Source organism: Cynocephalus volans, chromosome 15 (genome assembly GCF_027409185.1).
Source record: "Cynocephalus volans isolate mCynVol1 chromosome 15, mCynVol1.pri, whole genome shotgun sequence".
NCBI lineage: Eukaryota > Metazoa > Chordata > Mammalia > Dermoptera > Cynocephalidae > Cynocephalus > Cynocephalus volans.
Window position 1 is genome coordinate 52,361,127 of NC_084474.1, and position 17,945 is coordinate 52,379,071.

The 17,945-nt window shown below is 36.1% G+C and overlaps 1 protein-coding gene across 5 annotated transcripts in view; it reads right to left on the minus strand.

Moving 5' to 3' along the window:
• Positions 1-204: 204 nt before the first annotated feature.
• The window catches only part of NDUFAF6 (NADH:ubiquinone oxidoreductase complex assembly factor 6), a 32,915-nt gene continuing 15,174 nt past the window's right edge, over positions 205-17,945 (minus strand). For 3 of the 5 annotated variants that reach the window (XM_063079659.1, XM_063079663.1, XM_063079661.1), the window contains 6 exons: positions 15,399-15,455; positions 11,368-11,470; positions 10,190-10,323; positions 9,376-9,477; positions 5,724-5,780; positions 205-1,538 (listed from right to left, as the gene is read on the minus strand). In XM_063079659.1, the coding sequence (XP_062935729.1) occupies positions 1,410-1,538; positions 5,724-5,780; positions 9,376-9,477; positions 10,190-10,323; positions 11,368-11,470; positions 15,399-15,455 (582 nt within the window). In that variant the 3' untranslated portion in view covers positions 205-1,409. Of the gene's footprint in view, positions 1,539-5,723; positions 5,781-9,375; positions 9,478-10,189; positions 10,324-11,367; positions 11,471-15,398; positions 15,456-17,556; positions 17,693-17,945 lie in introns of those variants that run through there. The other 2 variants (XM_063079662.1, XM_063079660.1) reach the window with 2 other exon arrangements.

Genomic DNA, 17,945 nt, shown 5'->3' on the forward strand with positions numbered 1-17,945 from the left:
AGCTAAATGGGTCTCTAAAGCCACAGAATTAAACAAGAGTATATTCCTTCAGCATCAGTATCAACTACGAGTATATTAATATACACAACCACATTGTACACTCATTCAGTTATACATTTATTAATCTCTACTTGCTCTAAATCAAAAGCCACTCTGGGTACTGGGGAACGCCAAAATGAATGAAACAACGTATTCTTGCCCCCCCCCCCCCCGCAAGCTCTCAGTTTAAATTTTATTTACAAAAATGTAATATTTCAAGCCATCACTAACAATTTAAGTAGGCATAATTCATGGCTGAAACCAAGGATTTAAGAGAAATGGGACAGAGGACAAGTACACCACAGGTGTTAATGGGGCAGGAGACAAGACCACTGAAAATGCAGAAAAAAGGAAACTGTGGCACAGTCCTGGTCTTGGGAGTAAGAGACTCACTCAGATTCCAAACCTACTAATTACCAGCAATATAAACAATTTTGGGTTTTGCAACCGGTATGTATTTTATAATTTAAAATTTTAATTACCAAAAATGTATCTTATTTCATAGGGTTTTTAGGAAGATCAAATGGGTGTGTTTGTGTGTGTATATATATATGCAGTATTAGTACAGCGCTTATCACTAGGAAGCTCAAGGTATACTAGTTTTTAAAAATGTACATCCCCTTAATGAATGTTAAATATTGTTAATATAATCTACAGTAGTACAAATTTTGTCAATACAATTTTGTTCATGACCATGATAACACTGAATGACAGACTGAAGCAGTGAGGTTAATAAAAAAGTAAGAGCTGCCAGACCTAAAGCCAAATTAGGGCTCCAGCTCTCTTGCCAGCCACTGCTTTACCTTAAAGAAGTTATTTTATCATCATGGATAAATTTTTACCAAGGTTGTAAAGATTAAATGTTAGGGATATAAAGCCCTTAACATAGTGACTGATAATCCTCAAATGATAACTTCCCTCTTCGTGACCCCTAAATAAATGCATTTTCCAGCTGTACTCAACATCTGAGTTTGGCCCCTAATTTGAGTCCCCTCCCTTTTCCCTCCATAAGGGAGGATGACATTCCCTCTTCCTACCCTCTGGCTGGAGCATGGCCAGCAGCCTAAGCACAGCTAAACTGATGCTCCTTTCTGAAGCTCCAACTTCGCAGAGGCCGCACAGCAGACACTGTCCAGCTGGTGGTGCCAATGGCAGTGCCTGTGGCAGAATCTCAGCAGTGTCCTGGCACCCTAGTCCAATGGCAACTTCACATCAATTCAGTGGGCTACCTGACATCCATCCAATAAATTCATTTTCTCCTTAAGTAAACGGAGTTAGTTTCTGTCAATTTTAAACAAGAACCTTAACTAGTACACTTTTGTAAAACTAATAAACTAAAAGAAAATTAATACAAGTGCCATGAAATTATTTTAATATCTTTTTCTCCATGACCGAATATACAGAGATAATGGAAGTAATGCATTCTTCTGCTGTAAAGATGGGTGGAATATATCAAAATCCACTCGCTGAATTTTCTTTAAATAGTCCTCTAAAGAAACCTGGAAAAAGAGAAATAGTTGTCACTAGATCATAAAATGATCAAGTCTTTAAAAGAAACTAAAGAAAATATTAAAGTTATTTTGGTTTTCCTGAGACAGTCTTCTACATAACAAAAATGTAAATGAGAATTTAATAAGGAAGAGAAAAATAAATATATCTCTAAAGAAGTTTCTGTTAGGCCAGTAAAAGATTATTACAGATCTAGAACTAGAAATATCAAGCCTCTTTTGTTCATAATATATAATGTTCTAGTCAAAATGTAAAAGATTAGAGAAATTGTGTTTGCCTGGTCTTATCACTAGATTCTCTGGAACACGAAAAGGATGTTTCAATCAGGGAAAATGAGACACGCCCCCAACTTCCACCCTCCCCAAAACAGTGTGCCATGAGAGGGACCTCAAGTTGTCTTTTTTAAAAATTATTTTGTTTTGTGGAAAAAGTTTAATGGGTCTCCATGTTCTTGCTGGAAAACATGATTTTCAACCTGGAAGAATAATCACAGGTCCCTGTAAATGTCACCCCATCCTTCCCCTACCACATAAAACTTAAAGTTTTCACCAGGATAAGAGCAGGATGATGTGCAGTACTCTTTATTTTGGGGTATTCAGTTATTTTTTTTATTAATTTATAAATATTTATTTTACTTTAACAATCTATTAAACAGGGAACTCAGTTTTACGCTTCACTATTCTAAAAGGCACCATTCTGTTCTCAGTCCATGTACACAGCGCCCCCTAGAGTTCTGCAGCACAGAACCTGGGTAATCCAACACAGGGATTATGCCTACAGATTCTTTAGAATATTATAGATAAGAAGAAAGAAAACAAGAAGTATTCTATTTTCTTACAGACTTTTTCCTATGCATTAATAAACATGAGTGCACATACAAACAAATTCAGTATCTACTTTTTAAAACCCTAAACTTACATATATATATACAACAGGAGATATGTGAATGAATGTGTACAATGCCATCTTTTATGAGTATTTGTAAACAACTTGGAAATAACGTAGGAATTCTTTGACAAAAAAAAAGATAAATTGTTCATACAATATTATATTGCAGTGAAATGAATGTACTATAGCTAGATGCAATAACATGCACAGATCTTAGAAACTAAGAGTGTGTTCTAGAAGACATAAACAGAAAATGATCATTTTTATAAAGCTTAAAAACAAAATTAGGGCTGGCCAGTTAGCTCAGTTGGTTAGAGCACAGTGTTACAACACCAAGGTCGAGGGTTCAAATCCCTGTACCGGCCAGCCACCAAAAAACAAAAAGAAAAATAAAACTAAACAACATGTTGTTTAGGAATACATAAAATGAGGATAGCTTTTTGGAATAAAAGCAAGGGAACAACAAACACAAAATTTAGGATAGCTACCTGGGAGAGGAAGGCAGAGGCATGGGGATGAGATGGGGAAAACATTATTAACACAATTTAATGGTGACCTTCTAGTCCCCGGATTGAGTAGTGAGTTCATGGGTATTTATTATGTTACATTTTGTAATACATATATATATATATATATATATGTCATACTCATTTGTATGTGGCAAAAATTTAAAACCTTAAAAAAGAATAAAAGAAAAAACAAAATATTTTAGTGTATACTTCTTTCATGTTCTCCGCTTCTTTCTTTTGCAAAAAGGAGCTTGTACTATTCATGTTCTGTAACTTGCTTTTTTCATCACCTAATATATTGTGATCAACTTTCTATCTCTAAGAATTCTATTACACTAATTTTAATATCTTTTAATATTGAATTATAAGGAACAGTTTATGAAGATAGTCACGACAGAATATTATACAGCCATTAAGTATTATATTTATAAACATATTTAATAATGTGATAAAATGATCAATAAACAGAACACTGACATATAAAGTGTGATTTTAACTATACACAAAAAACCATTTAAAAAAGAACATAATGAATAATAGTTATCTCTGGGTGCTGGAATTGTAGGTGGTGGTTATTTTCTTCTAATTCTCTTTTTTATATTGTCTAAATCTTTATTATGAGGATGTATTACTTCTACAATTAGGAGAAAATTCCATGAAAATACAGATGAAATATGATCTCAAAATTAAACATAGCCCAACTGGACATTTACAAATTAGGGTTTGGTTCAAAGGAAAGTTTGATTAATGGTAAAATAAATTGTTCTAGGTAACAAATTCATTATAAAATTCTCAAAGACATACACTTTCTGAATATGTCTTCTTAAAACCTCATCTATGTAGAACATATTAGAATAGTCATTTTCAAACAGTTTTTAAAATATAAAACCTTTTCTTTGTTCAAGATAATTAACAGATGCCCCACATATAAAATAAATAAGAAGAGGTCTATGACAGAAGTAGTCCCTCAGGAATTGCCATGTTGTCCCTCCAGTTTCTGTTGGCACAGAATGGCAACTGAGAGCTGGAACCCAGCCCCAGAGCTTCTGATTCAGTAAGTCTGCAGTGGGGCCCAAGATCTGCACTTCTAACAAGTTCTCAGGTTGAGGTGAATGTTGCTGGTCCGGGGACCACACTTTGAGAACCACTGGTCTAAGAAAGTGGTTCTTAGGCCTAGCTGCACTTTACAATTACTGAGTGAGCTTCTAAAAAGTATCAATGTCTGGGTCTAATCACCCAGATATTATGATTTAATTGCTGTGGTGGGAGGAGGGGGGAGGGTTGTCCAAGCATGATCTGTTTTGTTTTAAGTTCCCCAAGTGATTCTAACAAGCAGCCAGGGTTGAACACAACCTTTTTCACCGAAGTGAGTAAAACAAAGTCCTTAACTTTTATGGAGGTTACTTAGTATGTTAAACAGCTGATAGTACATCCAAGAAATAAATAACCATTAAAAATGGTGATATAGACAATGTGTTGACATACACAAAAAATACACATGATTATATGCACATAAAAGGTCCAGAAAGATAAAGACATTATCTCTGCATAGGGTGCAACTGTGAGGGTTCTAAATTTCTTCTTTTGCATTCTCTTATATCACGTGAACATTTAAAATATTAATGTATTACTTTTTTTTTCAGGGGGAGGGAGGGGCAGCTGGCCAGTACAGAGATCTGAACCCTTGACCTTGGTGTTATCAGCACCATACTCCCCCAAGTGAGCTAACCAGCCAGCCTGAATGCATTACTTTTATAGTAAGCAAACCCAATAAAGAGACCAAATGATTTCAAACACACAAACCTGAAATCTAGACTAGAAGGTGTGAAGGGAGAGACACAAACCTTTTTAGAGAAAAGAGGGAGAAGATATGTTTGGTGTTATAGATAACACATGAGATTACAATTTTCAGAGATTACAAATCTTTGAACCTTGATTTCCATCGATACAATGAAGTTAATCATACCTAGGTTTATTCCTAGGAAGACTAGGAATAATGTATGGAATGACCTAGTTCAGAGGCTGTCCTACAGTAGGTGCTGAGTAATTAGTAGCAATTATCATTTCTCTATATATTTTAGAACAATGGTTCCTGGATCCAGCTACACTTCAGAATCACCTGGGGAACTTTTTAAAATCACAGATTTGCATGGTGCTGATAACCAAGGTCCAGGGTTCAATCAGCATAGTGTTGATAAAAATCATAAATTCTCCAAGGAACTGGCCCCTCCTCAATCCCAAGAGTCTTATTTAATAGGAAAACCCCAGAAACATATATTTTTTAAAAGTTTTCCAGGTTATTCCAATGCAGCTAGCTCAGCACTGATCTGTGAACCACTATTCAGGAAACAGTGCTACAATATGGTCAGGTCACTATGGAGAAAAAACTAATAGAATAAAAAGTAATACTTATACAGCTATAAATAGCCTAACAATCCTACAAGGTAGTTTCTCCTGTTATTCCTATTTTAAATCCAAGTAAACTGAGGAACATAGCGGTTAAGGAATTTAAGGTCCCATGGCAAGTAAGATTCAAACCAATTCAGTCTGGCTGCAGAGTCCATGCTAACTACTCAGCTCACTTGCCTGGGGGAAATACAGGAATGACCATCACTAAAAGCATCATATAACTAATAAAGCCCACCATAAGGGAGGGAAACAAACAAACAAACAAAAAGACTCCAAACTAAAAAACTGTATTGCAAACTTTATAAAAAATAAAAATATCATACACATCTGCCTCACTAATTATACAGCCTTCTCTGTTAATCTACTTACTGTCGGAAGAAAAGCAGGAAATGCTTTCACAGGAACACTTCTGTGAAAGGACCTAGCCTAAAAAGGAAGAAGAAAGGAAACTGGTTTAAAATATTTCTGCAAATAAACATTCTCCCTCTGAAAGTGAACACAAAGCAACACTGGCAGTTTAACAACATGACTAGGACCTCTCTCAAAATCAAAATATAGCTCATCTCCTACCGATTAAGATTAGTTTCCTAAGCCTAGAGGACTCAGGAAAAAGTAACTACTATATTAAAAATTCCATTCTTTCTTACAGATTGGCTTTGGCATTTTCCAATTACCTTACAACATAACAACTTTGACCCTTCAGCTCTGCGGTAAAGGGTAAAGGAAGAAATACTTGCGTTAACAAGTCCCAGCACCTCCCCAGCTTAGACTGACATTATCTCCTCTTTAGATGAATATAAGATCCTCCTAAGTGATCTTCTTGTTTCTGTGCTTCCCCAACTTTTAATTCTTTCCATACAGCCAGCCAAATTAATGTCCTTACATCATTATTTCATTTTTACTTTCTTTAACTTAACTCCCTAGAAGATCAAATCTCAACTACTCATCTTGGAATTCAAAGGCCTCCACATCTTGACTCCAATCTCAACTATCCAACCTAACTCCCTCCTTCTGAGCTATGCACAGCTGGTCCACTCAGGCTGATAATTTACCCAGCCCACTCTTGTCTCTATGTCTTTATTTATATTGTCCCTTACAGCAAGAAAAGCAGATACTCACTGCCTTTACTTCCTGATTCCCTTCTTAATCCACCACACTCTGGTTTTATCTCCAACCATTTACTAAAATTGCTCTGAGATCATCCATGATTTACTAATCACCACAGCCATCTCTTCTCTTCAATCTCTCTGTGGCATGCAAAACTTTGATATTCTCCTTTCTTGAAATTTTCTCCTCCCTTGGTTTTCAAGATGTTGACTCTCAATTCTCCTACTTTTTTGACCATTCTTTCCCTCTCCTTCCTAAAAAATGGCCCTTTTGCCTTCTACCTAATAAATGGAGGTGGGAATCAAGGTTTTGCCCTTGGTCCTCTTGTCTAGATGTATGTTCTCCTTCAGCAATACCACCCAAACTTAGACTTTTAACCGTAAGCCTTTTATACGAATGATTCTCAAATCTATTATCTCTAGTCCTGCCCTCCTTTGAAAGTCACAATCCTGCATTCAGTAGCCCATCTCCCTAAATGTCCTTTAATTCCCTCAAATTCAATTCTGTCCAGCAGCTAGTCTAAAGTCTAATGATCAGAACCATGCATACCACTGTATCTCTGAAAGGCAACATCACCATCTATACTTGAACTCTTTGTGCAGCTTTCAACTTTCCCTCTTCCCAGTCTTGCCACAATCCAATCAGTTATCATGTCTAGTTGACTCTACTAAGTTGTGTACACATACATACACATTCACACACACATAAACATTTCTCTAAATAAGACATTCTTCCTTTTTCTAAATAAGTTTCCTAACTGATTTCCCAACCCCAAACCCTCATCTCAAACACTGCTACCAGAGTGTAACACTAACATAACTGCTATACTTGATGCTGCTGCTGTTGATGAAAACTAACGTATATTTCACTTACTATATGCCAGGCACTATTGTAAACTCTTTATATATGTTAACTCATTTATCCAAATAACCCTTTGAGCTAGGTGCTAAAACGATCCTTTTTTAAAGATGAGAAAACTGAGGCACAGAGAGGTTACGATCCCCTGATGAGTAAGCAGCAGAGCTAGGATCAGGCTTCTGGTTCCAGAGTCTGCACTCTCATTCATCATGCTCTACTGACTCTCAAAACTCTCCAAAGCTCCATAATCTTTCTTCAATCCACCACTCCAAACCTATTTTCCATGAGTATTTCACATAACCTAGTAGTTTTCAAACCTGGTTGTTTAAAATAATTTGGAAATTTTAATTCCTGGCTCCAATGCAGGTTTACTGTATCAATCTCCAGACAGTGAGGCCTGGGGATTTGTTTCTCTCAGGTGCCTTACGTCTATCAACTGGTAATACTCAGGTCCCCAAACAAGTCCAGGGCTTTTCTGCCTTGGTGATTCTATAGTCTTCCGACCTCACTCCAGACTCTGCTAGCCTTAAGTAATTTCTCATCTGAACTTCCATGTATTTTATCTATACCTCTGTCATACCAGAGAACTGTATTAAATTCTTGAAGAAATTCAAAAGATCCTTAAAATAGAGTCTTTACCCTCAAAGAACTTACAATCTGATTATTATTTAATAAATAAATGTGAGTGCCTATAATGTACCAGGCACTTCAGATGCTGAAGAATACAGCACAAAACCAAACAAAGTCACTTACATCCCATGGAGGGCAGAAGCAATAAATATACAAACTCTCAATATATCAGGTAGTGAAACATGCTAAGTTGGGTAAGGGCACTGAGAGTAATGGAAAGGGAGGATGTTATTTTAGATAAGGTGGCCAGGAAAGATGTTACTGATAAGGTGAAATTTGAGCACTTACTATGATGGCAGTAGCGAGGGAAGGGACAGGAAGCAGAAAAACAGCAAGTACAAAGGCCCTGAGATATGTAGGTAAATGACCAACTCTTTAGGATCCACTGAAGGTTGGGGGTGGGGGGAAGTTCACAAGAAGAACTGGGAAAAAATAGCATTATGGGAATCAAGGAAATAGAAAGTTTCCACAAAGTCCTCAGGAGCCACTGAAATCAAGAATGGTTCAAGGAAAATCAGAAAGAAATAGCATTACAGAGATGAAGGACATAGTTTCAAAAAAGAAGGGGATACTCAACAGTGTCAAATCCAAAAAGAAGACCAGTTAAAGTTTGAGAAGAAATGAAGAACAAACTCTTGGAGACCAACTAAAGTAATATGCGGAAGAAATCAGGAACCAGTATAGGAACCAAGTCAGAGAATCAATGGAAGAAAAATTAGGAAGTTTTAAGGAGAAAAAAAGGGTCAATGGTGTCAAAAAGGAAGAGGAGTTAACAAGAAAGAGAGTTTTAAATGAGCATTAAATTTGGCAATAAGGAGATTATTTTCTAGTGATTGTTTACTGGAGTAGGCAGGACGAAGTCAAATTACAGCATGATGAGCAGTGCCAGGGTATAAGGGCCTTGAAGTAACAATGAATGCAGACGACTTATTCAAAAAGCTTAACTGGGATAAAAAATACAAACAGAAGGGTCCACAGGCTGCCTGTAAATTCAGAAGGCAGTAGCAACAAACCAGAAGATAAAGGGGGCAAGTTATCAGAGAAGCGAACTGAAAACACCAACTGAGGACTGCTGAGGACGCGAGGTCCTGGAGGAGGGAGGAGAGGCATCAGCCTTGGCAAGGCAGAAAGATACCCTGTCCTCTGAGAGACAGAGAAATGGTGAGTGGATGGAGCAGAGACCCGACCTGAGAAAGCTCAGGCTTGATTCACTCAGTAAAGGGTACATTCATTTGCTGAGAGGGAGAGAAGGGAGATGTTTAAAAAGTGGGATAAGTTTCTAATAGTCCCTGAAATAAATCTACAGGGAATTCAATGAAAAATGGAACAAAGACTGCCAAGTTGGGAATACCATAACCATGCTTTAGAACAGCCACATCTAGAAATGATAATTTCCTAAATGACTTGGCAAAAACAGGCTGCTTACATGCTTTAGGTGCAAGTGCGCCTGGCTGGCAATGTCATATATTACGTCTCTGACATTTTTATCTTGGTTCTTCCGTAGAAAGTCCTCTTGTGAAACACCATGCTATGTGGGAAAATATACATTATATTAGGAATTTAAAAAGCACACTCAAAACTAACTCAGCTCAAGAAAACAGGTAATAGAACAGTATGTACAGTATAATGCCTATTTTGTGTTTAAAAATATGTGTATGTGTACGTGTGTGCATACGTATATGTGTGTTTGTATATACATAGAGACAGAGAAAAAAAGAAAGACACACAAACATATCCCCCCACCCCTGGAACATGCAACAAGATGCTAATTAACAATAGTTGTAGGTGGAACAAAAATACACAAGCAAGAAAACAAACATACAAGAAGTTTCAACAAACAGGCAAATAATGAATCTCACACAGAAAACAAAAGCTCTCATAAACAAGAATTTTTAGTGGATCACTTCCTCCAATAAAATAAAATAAAGAATAGCAAAGGTGAACACTAGGAATAATTACTATAATTGCTTAGAAGGGAGTAAGGCATCAACACAAAGCTCCATCTAATGAAGTTCTCCAGACCATCTTACTCATAGCTCGTCCAGTGACCTAAAACAACTGACAGATAAAATTCTGACTCGATAAGATGGGGGCGAAACAAGGAAAACCATATGCAGTATGCAAACAAGCATTCCTTTTCAAAACAGTTACATGAGCACACTTAGCAAAGAACCAAGAGATAGCCTCTCTCCCTGTATTCCTAAGGGAAACTATCAAAAGGTAAACAGTTACAGTCTTACCAGCATACAAATATCCATAGGCAGGAACACCTTTCTTCTGCTACCATGATAGGGTGTTGCTCTCAAGCAAGTGACAATGCCTTGTGCTTTTCCAATGTGACTTGCAGCATGATCTGCATGAAGATCCTTTATACCTATGATTTCAGAAATTAAACAGGGCTGCTCTATTCTCTTTAAGTGCATAGCAAATCAATAGAAATAGCATAGAGAAACAACCTAAACACATAAAGGCAGGTGTTTATCCTATGTTTTACATCTCAAAAACAGGATTTATGAGGGAAAAACTGGGCACAAGGAGCAGCTGACCATTTACCACTAGCAGGTATCTGAATCTCAACTTTTAAATAAAAGAGTTTTCCTCAGACTACAGCACACCAGGAACACATTTAGAATTTTAATCAGCCATCACATGGAAAAACATTACAAATCTTCCATTTCTCCTCCTCAGTGCAATTTCCACATGACCTCATTTTAAGTAAATAATTAACAAACATTCTGTTCTGTGCTCCTCCCTCTTTGCATTATGATGGCAAACATGTCACCAGGGGGGCAAGCAGAATAGTCCTGGGAAATTCAATGGGGATGTGTGTTATTCGTTTAGTGTGACACAAAGATGTATTTCCTTCTTCAAATGAGATGGTATTGTCCTTGGCCCAAATAATCCCCTCATTACAATAAGATCTCACTAACTCAGAACAAAGTCGGAGGAGGAATATTACCGTCTAAAAAAATTTTTAAGGCGGGGGGGCGAATAAATCTCATAAAAACTTTTATAAATGCAGTTTTCTTTCTTTCTTTCTTTTTTTTACATAAGGGTAGCGTTACTGACAGGAAAGAGAGTCAAGCTACAAGCTTTCCAAATTGCAGGAGATGCTATAATAAAAAAGTAAAGCCATCTGCAATTACCAGATTATTAATTACAACACTCCCATGAGGTAGCTAAAGTACTTGTATGAGAACCTGAGTGCTGGATTAGTCTGTACTCCAAAGAAAGATACACACACACACACACACACACTCACTCACTCCTCTTTCTTGCTTAAAAAAAAAGCTGTTACTTCATAGATATTACAAAGAACAACTTCAGTGCTAAACGGGTTAAACTGTCAAATTATGAAAAAGTGAAATCTCAAGTGTTTTATTTGAAAAGAGAAGTATGAAATAGAAAAACAACTTACCCAATATTTCCAGTGTTAAATAAAGAAGAGAGCTCTGTGTGTTTTCAGCATAATTTTCTAGTTCTTGGATATTATGATATGCTTTGTCATCCAAATTTTTTTCCTATAGTTAAACAAAGAGAAGATGCTTTTTTGGCCCCGAAGAACTGAATAATAAAGAATAAAAATATTTAGCATATATAGTATAGTACACAATAAAATAAGATTAAAATAACATTAAAATGATGAAGTTCTACACATTCAATACTTACAAATCACCCCTCAAAATAATACCTCAGAAATAATCTCAGTGCATAAATCACCATGGTCATGGTGTTGGCTTAAATTTTTATTTATAAATTTTATTTATTTTTCTTTGGCAGCAGGCTGCTGTGGGGATCAGAACCCTTGACATTGGTGTTATCAGCACCATGTTCTCCCAGGAGAGCTAACCAGCCAGCCCCTAATTTTTAATTCCTTCTAAAGCCCAAGGTATCAATAGAAACTGATTTTACTTTAGACATTATTTTCTTAACCCTAACAACCCAAGAGATAAGAAAGTAATGTTTTTTTCCATTTTACAGCTGAAGAAAATGAGGCACAGCCATATTAAGTAACATGTCCAACATCACATAGCTAATAAATGGTGGGGATGGGATTCAAACCCACACATTTTGACTCCTGAGCCCATGCTCTTAATGAGGGAAAGGTGCCTAGAAAAGAAAGGGAACAGTAATCGGTACCCATGCACACCACCCCATAAAGAAACCATGCTTAATAAAGTAACAGGATTAATTACCTCAATACACTATATTCAAGAAAAAGAAAAATGTAAATCCTAGAGCAAGAACATTTAGCCACTTTCATAATAATACATTTAAAAAGGCTCTGTTGTCAGGATAAAACATTATCCCCCCTTGTACCCCTCTTTTTATTAATCAGGAGAAACTGACACCAGCAATGATCCCAGGAAAAAAATGCCCTTTATGTTTTTTTAAATTGAGACATAATTCACATATCATGAAATTTACCTCTTTAAAGAATACAATTCAGTGGTTTTTCGTACACAAAGTTGTGCAATTATCACCAGTATCTAATTCCAGAATATTTTCATCATCCCAAAAAGAAACCTCATGCCCACTGAGCAGTCATTTCCCATTTCCCTCTCCTCTCAGTCCTGGCAAACCACTAATCTAATTTCTGTCTCCATGGATTTGTCTGTTCTGGCCATTTCATATAAATGGAATCGTATAACACGTAGCTTTTTCTGTCTGACTTTTTTCAACTGCATAATGTTTTCAAGGTTCATCAATGTTGGAACATCTATCACTTCATTCTTTTTAATTCAACAAATTATGAATAACATTCCACTGTATAGATATACCACATTTTGTTTAACCATTTATTAACAGACTATGAGTCCTCTCCACTTTGGGGCTATTAGGAATATGTTGCTACAAACACTCAAGTACAAGTCTTGTGTTGGACATACGCTTTCATTTCTCTAGGGTATAAACCTGGGAGAGGAATTAATGGGTCTAAGGTAACTCTATGTTTAATTTTTTGAAGAACTGCCATACTTTTTCCAAAGTGACTACACCATTGTATATTCCCACCAGCAATGTATGGAAGGGTTCCAATTTCTCCATATTCTCATCAACAATTGTTACTGTTCATCTTTTTATTACAGCCCTCCACTATGGGTTAAATGTGTCCCCCACAGGCTGATGCACTGGAAACAATCTCCACTTTAACAGTGTTAGGAGGGTGGAAAATCCTATTATGGTAATTGAAAGATGGGGCTGTTAAGAGGTGATTAGATTGTGAGGACTGTACTCTTGTGAATGGAATAACCCATTGATGGTTTAGTGGGTGGTAAGAGGTGTGGTTCTGATGGCTTTAAAAGGAGAGCAGGTAAGAAAGTTAGCTCTGCTGCTCAGCCATTCACCATGTGATACCTTGTGTCACTGCAGAATCACCACCCAGAAGGTCCTCACCAGATCTGTTCCCTGGACAGTGGACTTCCCAGCCTCTGAACTGTAAGAAATAAGTTGTTTTTCTTTATAAATTACCGAGTTTCAGATATTCTGTTAAAAGCAACAGAAAACAGACTAATACACCCTCCTAATGGGTATGAAGTGGTATCTTCTGGTTTTGATTTGCATTTCTCAAATGAAAAGAGTTAAAACTTTTCAGATGTTTATTGGTCATTTGTATGTCTTTGGAGAAATCTCAACTCAAATCCTTTGCCAATTTTTAAACTGGGGTTCTTTTTATTCTTGAGTTGTAAGAGTTCCTTATATACTTTAGAGACTAGTCCTTTATCCCATAATTAACTGGCACATATTTTCTTCCATTCTGTGGGTTTTCACCTTCTTGAAATTTTTAATTTTGATAAAGTCCAATTTATCTATTTTTTCTTTTCTTGCTTCTGCCTTTGGTATTATATCTAAGAAACTACTGCTCATCCTAAAGTCAAAGATTGATGCCTTTGTTTTCTCCTAAGAGTTTTACAGTTTCAGCTCTTACATTTAGGTCTTCAATCCAGTTTAATTTTTGTATATGGTGTGAGGTACGGGTCCAAATTCATTCTTTTGCATGTGAATATCCAGTTGTGCCAGTACCATTTGTTGAAAAGACTATTCTTTTCCCTTTGAATTGTCTTGACACCCTTGTCACTCAATTGACTACAAATATATGGGTTTATACCTGGACTGTCATTTCTATTCCATTGTTCTATATGTCTATCCTATACCAATATCACATAGTTTCATTACTGTAGGTTTGTAGTTAAGTTTTAAAATCAGAAAATGTGAGTCTTCCAACTTTGTTCTTTTTTGTCAAGATTATTTTGGCTATTCTGCATCCCTTGCATTTCCATATGAATTTTAGGATCAGCCTGTCAATTTCTGCAAAGCAGAAAGCTGAAATTTTGATAAAGACTGTATTAAATGTATAGATCAATGCTAGATCAAGTCCTTCACTCTTAATACCCCATTTCAAATGCCAAATATTATTTTTCATTAAACAAAAAGGTATCTCTGTCTTGAGTTCTCTAATTTTCTTTACCTTATAAAAAGAGAAAAGAAGAGAGCTAAAAAGTAGATTTTCTAGTGCTAATTCACTCTGCAGGCCAACTGAGCAATTTTGGGTTTTATCACGAAAGTAATTATCTATTACTTTTTGGCTTACTACTATAGCCTGTGGTTATTAACAGATTGTATCTAAATAAAGTAAGTAAACTTACAGTTCTATGACAACAGTATGTGATAAATATGAGGCCAATAAGGAAACTGACCCAATAATGTGTCGGAAATATTACACAAGTTAGGCCAGGAAACAGAGCAATTCACAGACTTGGTTGCACCAAGAACTCAGTTCTAAGAATTTAGTACAGGATACCATTTACTGGAACCATCAGACTTTCTTTACTCCCTCTACTATTTGAACACAGATCCAAGTATGGAGTGTACACAGAGGTATGTATATGACTACTCGAGCATTTGGTGATATTAAGATATTATTAGTAATTTTTGAAGGTATAATAATCATATTGTGCTTATGTTTTTTAAAAGTCTTCATCTTTTCAAGATACACATGCATTTGCAGATCAAATGATGACTGGAATTTACTTAAAATAATCCAGTGGAGGTTAGTAAGGGGAACTGGTAGAATGTATATGAAATAAGATTGAATGTGCATTGATATCAATTAAAACTGGGTGACAGATACATGAAAGTATATTACAGTACTCTCTCTACTTTTATATAAGTATGAAAATTTCCATTTAAAAAAACCAAACTAGTTGAGTGTGGTTGTGCACAAACACGCCTCTGCATGGGTGTCTGTCTTTGCTGGTCTGTCTTAAGATGGAACAGTAAGGGGTGGAGAGGAAAGACACAGAGATGAACTATTGATAAAATGGCATAGTTCTGTAAAAGTTTCCTTCGTCCAAAACATTAATACATAAATTAAAACATTTCCTCCCTGAAGAATTAGCTTAAAGATTAAAATGGAAGAAAAAACTTAAGATTTGAACAATTTCAACTTACTCTTTCATCAATGATTTTCAAAAGCCATCTTTTAGTCAGATTATGTCTTTTGACAGCCTAAAAAACAAGAGCAATGTAAGTTTTTAGCAAGTACTAGAAATGATTTCTGCAGATCTGAATAAAATAAACAAACCTAATACAAAACTAGGTAAGAGAACATTTGTTATGACTCATCACCAGATAGACAGCTGTGTTAAAGAAATGTCAGAAAAAAAAGAACATGTTCCTAGAAAACATTTCAAAACATTCCCAAGTAAAGATAATGTTTCTAATACTTTTCCACTAACCTATCTTTTTTTTTCTGTACTATTAATAATTTAACAATTCCATTTTCAAAAAAAACCCAAGAATTAAATACTAAGCCTCTCTATTATGTGATGCACTCTGACTTCTATGCTTACTTATTAAACACAAATTTTTTCCATAAAGATTCTATTTAGCAAAAATAATCACTTCTCCAAAAATGAAGAGTAACTAAAACTCCAACAAAAATTATCTGCAGAGTAAATTGTTATCTTAGCAAGTAAAGACACTCCAGTAGGAAAGAGCACACCTAATGAGTCAGAAAAAAATAATAAATGTGAATATACATATATATAGGGAGAAAGAGCAAGAGAGGGAGGAAGGAGGAGAGAAGGGGAGAGAAGGGGAGAGTGGGGAGAGAGTACATGCAAGAGCACACATGTGAGTTAGCACGTAAAGATGATTAAACAAATGGGATACAATGTTAACAATAGGCGAATCTGGATAAAGGGTATAGAGGAGTTCTTCGTACTATTTTTAATTTTGTAACTCTTCTGAGAGTTTGAAATCATTACCAAATAAGTTTTAAAAACATTGGGTTTTTTGGCCAAGTCAACACTAAGTATGATATATTTTCACAATAAATATTGTAGTGAACATAAAGTCTGAGGGATAGCCTACATTTCAACTGAGACTCTGAGATGTCATTGATATTAAAATGTAAAGGCTAGCATGCTCATCAATACACATTTATGTGACAAAGGGTGCAAGTAAGGAGAACAGATCCCACTTGCCTGGCAGGAACCTAACAGAAGCTAAAAGGGATACATGGAGTTAGCTCCAAAATGCTCTCAGCACCACTACTATTACACAGCAGGACTCCCCATAAGGTCTTCCTCCCAAATTCCAGGAAACAGCCTGTCAATACAGACTCCTATTCTAGTTTTATTCTGTATGTGTCTGAGTGGGATGGGCATGCTTGATCTCTGTAACCACACCACTGAGCACCATTCCTGGCAAATAAAAGTACTCAATAAATATTTAATCAATGAAATGTCAAACTCCTATTTACTAAAGGCTGAAGCTATAACAGCTGCGCTTCCTTGATCACAAAATATAGTTCTATCTGATTCTGAAGGATATCAGTGATCAAAGTAAAAAATCTTTTTAAAAAGCTGAAAATCCACTGAATAAAATATCAACTTTGGAAAATGAAGCCAAATAGAATAAAAACCTTGGCTATAAACATAAATTCAAAGGGCAGCTAGTATTCATACACATAAATATGCAGAACCCCATACAGAATATATAATTATAAATATTTAACTATTTTGTACCCTAAAAATACCAATGAAAACAGCACAGCAGCAAAGTGCTCTCTGGACAATACCTTGTCAGTGTCCCCCTACTTCATGCAACAGCAAGTTTTACTGGAGTCACAATACTCATATGCCCCACCAGAATGGGGAAGGATAGAGAACACACAATGAGAACAATCACTCAGAACACTACCCACTTCTTTCAAATATCCGTATTAACCTTCAACACTGGTCAGAAAGATAGCCAACACTAATCATCAAAATCTAAGGTGCTGTTCAAATTGGACAAATAGGCAATTCTAAACTGGCACATATGTAAACATTTTGTAATTAAAATACATCTGCTGGTTTTTTAAGAGAAGCCAAGGAAAGATAAATTTGCATTAAAGGACTCTTCAGTCTTATACTATATTTCCTAACAAAGACCAGCACCTTCGATGTAAGTCTTAACATAAACCTCAACCACAGTCAGGTTGTGTGTAAAATAATAAATAGAAAGGATTTCCAGATTTTAGAGAAAATTTTCTCAGTATGTCACCTAGGTTGACCTTCTTGAAGTGGGATCAATAGAGGTAAACAACTAATCTAATACTCACAGCTTCCCATTCACTTTTTCTTCTCAGTCCCCGATGTTGGGGGAGGGTCTGGCTTTCCATCTTTACTGGGACTCTGTGAAGTCAATCTGGGGCCCAGAAACCAGGCCAGCCTCTGCTGGTGTGCAGACCGGAGAAGAGGTGTACCACTGTCAGGTCTGTCGGTGGCTCCTGTTACAGAAACCCTCTTCTGGCACTCCTCATATTATAACAAGGACACCCATCAGTGATGAAAGGCACCTAATTCCCTTCCACTCTTCATAGTTTAACATATTTCTAAACCACGCATGGCTGTTTATGCACGAGGGATCCATATAGCTGCTTTAATATAAAACCATTTACAATACACATCTAGCTATACAAATAATACTCTAGCCCATAAATTTCCATTA